Source organism: Hemibagrus wyckioides, linkage group LG24, assembly GCF_019097595.1.
Source record: "Hemibagrus wyckioides isolate EC202008001 linkage group LG24, SWU_Hwy_1.0, whole genome shotgun sequence".
In the NCBI taxonomy this organism is placed as follows: Eukaryota; Metazoa; Chordata; class Actinopteri; order Siluriformes; family Bagridae; genus Hemibagrus; species Hemibagrus wyckioides.
The window spans coordinates 18,989,956-18,994,744 of record NC_080733.1 but is presented as its reverse complement, the minus strand read 5'-3'; the positions used below and the strand labels follow the sequence as shown (position 1 = coordinate 18,994,744).

General features: G+C 42.3%; 1 protein-coding gene across 2 annotated transcripts in view; it reads right to left on the bottom strand.

Moving 5' to 3' along the window:
- Positions 1–579: 579 nt before the first annotated feature.
- The window catches only part of ldlrad4a (low density lipoprotein receptor class A domain containing 4a), a 27,925-nt gene continuing 23,715 nt past the window's right edge, over positions 580–4,789 (bottom strand). The window contains exon 3 of one of the 2 annotated variants that reach the window (XM_058377219.1): positions 580–4,150. In XM_058377219.1, the coding sequence (XP_058233202.1) occupies positions 3,647–4,150 (504 nt within the window). In that variant the 3' untranslated portion in view covers positions 580–3,646. The remainder of the gene's footprint in view (positions 4,151–4,789) is intronic. The other variant, XM_058377218.1, reaches the window with a different exon arrangement.

Below are 4,789 nucleotides of genomic sequence, written 5' to 3'. Positions count from 1 at the left end.
GAGGAGCATGATTTCCATCAGAGGAGCATCATCTCCATCAGAGGAGCATGATTTCCATCAGAGGGGCATCATCTCCATCAGAGGAGCATCATCATCAGAGGAGCATGATTTCCATCAGAGGAGCATCATCTCCATCAGAGGAGCATGATTTCCATCAGAGGGGCATCATCTCCATCAGAGGAGCATCATCATCAGAGGAGCATGATTTCCATCAGAGGAGCATCATCTCCATCAGAGGAGCATGATTTCCATCAGAGGGGCATCATCTCCATCAGAGGAGCATCATCATCAGAGGAGCATGATTTCCATCAGAGGAGCATCATCTCCATCAGAGGAGCATCGTCATCAGAGGAGCATGATTTCCATCAGAGGAGCATCATCTCCATCAGAGGAGCATGATTTCCATCAGAGGAGCATCATCATCAGAGGAGGAGCATCATCTCCATCAAAGGAGCATGATTTCCATCAGAGGAGAACCATTTCCATCAGAGGAGCATGATTTCCATCAGAGGAGCATGATTTCCATCAGAGGAGAACCATTTCCATCGTGTTTAGGAAAAGAATGAGACGTCAGACTAGATACCATCCAAAATCTTTATTTATTATTTATCTCTCCATTCCTGTCTGTTTGGTGTAATAAGATACAGCTCTTCTCTTCTGCATTACTTTTAAAGTCCAAACATCTATCACTCACTAAATAATAATAATAATAATAATATAATAATAATAATTAAAAAAGTCAAATAAATAAATGGCAAGCGCTGGCATTAATAATGATCATTTCTCTGGAAGTTATAAAAGCAGCAGCGAGTGTGTGTCCTGTATGCGACCGCCTCGTAATCATCACATAGCAGATAGAGGAAAAAAATAGAAGTACTTTTTTTTTTGTAACGTATGTTGTGACTATACTGTAGTATTATTTTATTACCTCTTTTTTTAACTTTAGATTATTTATTTATTTTTTACAAAAGACAAAAAGCAACAATTGTAGGGCATTGACAAAAAAACCCCGATGCCTCCGTGTTAAATTTCTGGTGGTAATTATCTTCTATACATTATATTACAGTATATTAACATTTTGTTCTCTTCTGGTTTTTTTCTCATCTACCCATTGGGTAGGATATGTGCATAATATTTTCAAGTTATATATTTATACAGCACAGTACAAATAAACAAAGTCGGACTTGTGAAAAAAGCACCGTAGGAAGTGAGGCACAACAAAGGTGGGGGGAGTGTTGGGGTTTGGTTGGGATGTTGGGGATATTAAGGGCAGGGTTTGGGGTGATTGGGGGATATTATGGGTGTTTTGGGGGGTTTTTTGGGGTGGGGAGGTGTTGGGGGGTTGTTTGGGATAGGGAAATGTTGGGGTGGATGTTTGGGATGGGGGTGTTTTGGTGGGATTTTAGAGGGGTGTTGTCTCAGGTCGGGAGTGTTGCGCGAATTAGGGGGATTGTTTGGGTTGGGGTGGGTGTTGGGGCGGTTGTTTGGGTTGGAGTAGGGGTTGGGGCATATAAGGGCGGTTGTTTGGTGTAGGGGGTGTTGGGGGGTATTGGTGAGGGGGTTGTTTGGAATACGGGTGTTAGGCGGGTTATTTGGGGTGGTAGGGCCTTTGTTTGGGATAGGTGTTTTAGAGGTGTTTGGGATGGGGGTATTGGGGTGTTAGGGGTGTTTGGGATGGGGGTATTGGGGGTGTTAGGGTGGTTGTTTGGGGAGTCGGAGTGCAAAGTGAAAAGGTTCCTATTTCTGCTTTACCACAACTTTTAGGCACCAAATCTGCTCATAGAAACATGCAACAAACATCAACATCTCATCAACACTACAGGAGGTGTTTAAAGTGTGGATGTAAAACACCTGACCAAAAAATAACACCTCAAAATGAAGAACATAAACATGAGACACTGGAGAGCAGCATTAGCATTTGCATTAGCAATAACGTTAGCATTAGCATAGCAGCAGGACCTCACACACACACACACACACACACGATGAGGAGGAGGAGTAAGAATGAGTGAGAGCCGATGGAGTTGCACCGAGGGCAGAATTAAAACTCTGACCTGATGCCGGTAAAAACTAAAGGTGTGACGTTTCTGACGTGGGAACTGTTCTAAATTTAACACTTAATATTATTATTAATATAATATCAGATTTCAAGAAATGTTCATTAATTAGCTTTTTTTCCTTCAGGTTATTTCTTGGCTTGCTAGCAATCCTGTTTCCGTTATAAAAAATACCAGTAGCCAAACATTAGCCATCTTGTTAGCAAACTCAGTTAACTTCTAGCATGAGAGAGGAACACATGCACTGGCTAGTTAGCCTGAAAGCAGTGATGTAATTAGCTTAGCTAATGTTGCAAACATACTATGGTGTTTGATTACAAGCATTTTTGGCTAAGCTCGCATTCAAACTAAAGCTTGTTGGGGGGCTAGCTAACTAGCATGCAGATCTGAATCTCGGCAGGTTCCTGTACGTGTTCCTTTTAGTAAATGAGAGGGATTTAAAAAGGATAGTAGAACGTTTTTGGAACATTACTTTTGCTTCCCAGAAGGTTTGGATGTTTTTGAGGAACGTTACATAACATTTTTGTTTGTTTTTGTTTCGCTGGACATCACACGTCATTAAAACAACACATAAACGTTATTTATTTTACTGATTTTACCGAACATGAACTCTTACCAGAACAACATGGCCGACGTTTAACATAACAGGAAACAAAACACAAAACATAGAAGTAGAAACTCATGACTAACAAATATGTTTTGTTTTTTAAGAGCGTTTGCGAAGCTGCTCATCGGCGCTTCTCGGTTCTCGAGGCGGTTCTTAGAAAACACTCAGGTGTGTGTAGGAAGAAGCGTAGCGGATCAGACGTGCTCGGCTTGGTGGATGTGCATAAGACTACGTTTCCCATGATTCCCTTGCATTCGGACTATGCTGAAGCGAGCGAGTTTTAAAGTGCTAGTTTGAAAGGATGAAAAACGATGCTTGATGAGAAAAATGAAAAGAATTACAACAACAACAACAACACCCCCTGTTTAAGTGCCATCTTGTGGGTTAATAGTGGGATTTTTTAGGCTGGATCAGAAGTCCCTAGTTTAAAAAAAAACAAAAGTGAAATGAATATGAAAATATGTGAAGAATTAGAATATGGACCAAAGTAAAAATACTAAGTTAAAGTTAGTGCAATGTAGATTTCTTTTTTTCTGCATTTTGATGAAATCACTGAGATTTAAGGAACGATTACACGAATCATGGCACAGAAATTTGGATTTTGATTGGTTAATAACTTAAGAATTTTTTTTTGTGCATGAATGTAAAAAAAAATGTTAAAAAATTCCTATATCTTGCGCAGTTTCTTGAGCAATCTGCCAAAAAAAAGTTGATTATCTTAAATAAAAGAAAGCATACAAAACACAGGAACAGAAAAGTTGCGACAAGCCTGAACATCCACACGAGGCCCACAAGTTGTAGCAAAATAATTCAAATTAAAAAAGTATACAAAAAAGTGAGATTCACTTAAGCTTGGTTCCTTGATTTTCTGGATTACTAAATTGTGCAAGGGAGCGAGTGCTTGGAGGGAAGCCACACCCCCTTTCGCATATTTATGAACAGGGTCCAAAGAGCACAGCCCCTCCCACTCTGTGCTTGTCAGTCAAGTTGGTTTGTCGCGTCTTCCATCCTTCGCCTTCCTCTGATTGGACGGCGGGGCGTTATTGCTGTGCTGGTGCAAGAGAGAGGAGGAGGAGGAGGAGGAGGAGGAGGTGGTGAAGTTTGGGTAAGATCGACCAATCACATCGCTGTAAGTGGGCGGTGGTCCTTGCCCCTGAAGGTGTGAGTACGAGGCGCTCTTGCCCGAGTGTGTGCTGGGCGGCCTGGGCCCATAAACGTCCATGATGTCACTGTCAAAGACAGTGCGATTGGGTGGAGCTCGCACGGAGGCACGGCTAAGCTCCAGTTGCTGCTCGGGGCTTCTCAGGGCGAGAGTGCAGGGGCCTTTATAGGGTGGCGGCTCCTCGCCGTCTGACAGGCAGATGGTGGGTGGGAGCTCGATTTGTGTCTGCATTTGTGGGTATGTGGGCTGGAAACGGCTCGACTGCTCCCTCTGGATAAATGAAGGAGGTACGAAGCGATCGAAACTCCGTGGCCCGAACATCACCTGAGCGGAAGAGAGAGAAAAAAACCCATATTCAACACCATCAAGCATCCAACATCACTGAACAGTACTCCAGTTACTGACATTAAATATCAACAATAAAAAAATATCCAACACAAAATGCAGACTGAAAGATTCATATTTACACACCAAGATTTACCGTTAAACATCAAACCAACATTCACCATCACACACATACCAACATTCACCATCACACACACACCAACATTCACCATCACACACACACCAACATTCACCATCACACACACCAGCATTCACCATCACACACACACCAACATTCACCATCACACACACACCAACATTCACCATCACACACACACCAACATTCACCATCACACACACACCAACATTCACCATCACACACACCAACATTCACCATTCAAACACACCAACATTCACCATCACACACACCAACATTCACCATCACACACACACACCAACATTCACCATCACACACACCAACATTCACCATCACACACACCAACATTCACCATTCAAACACACCAACATTCACCATCACACACACACCAACATTCACCATCACACACACCAACATTCACCATCACACACACACCAACATTCACCATCACACACACCAACATTCACCATTCAAACACACCA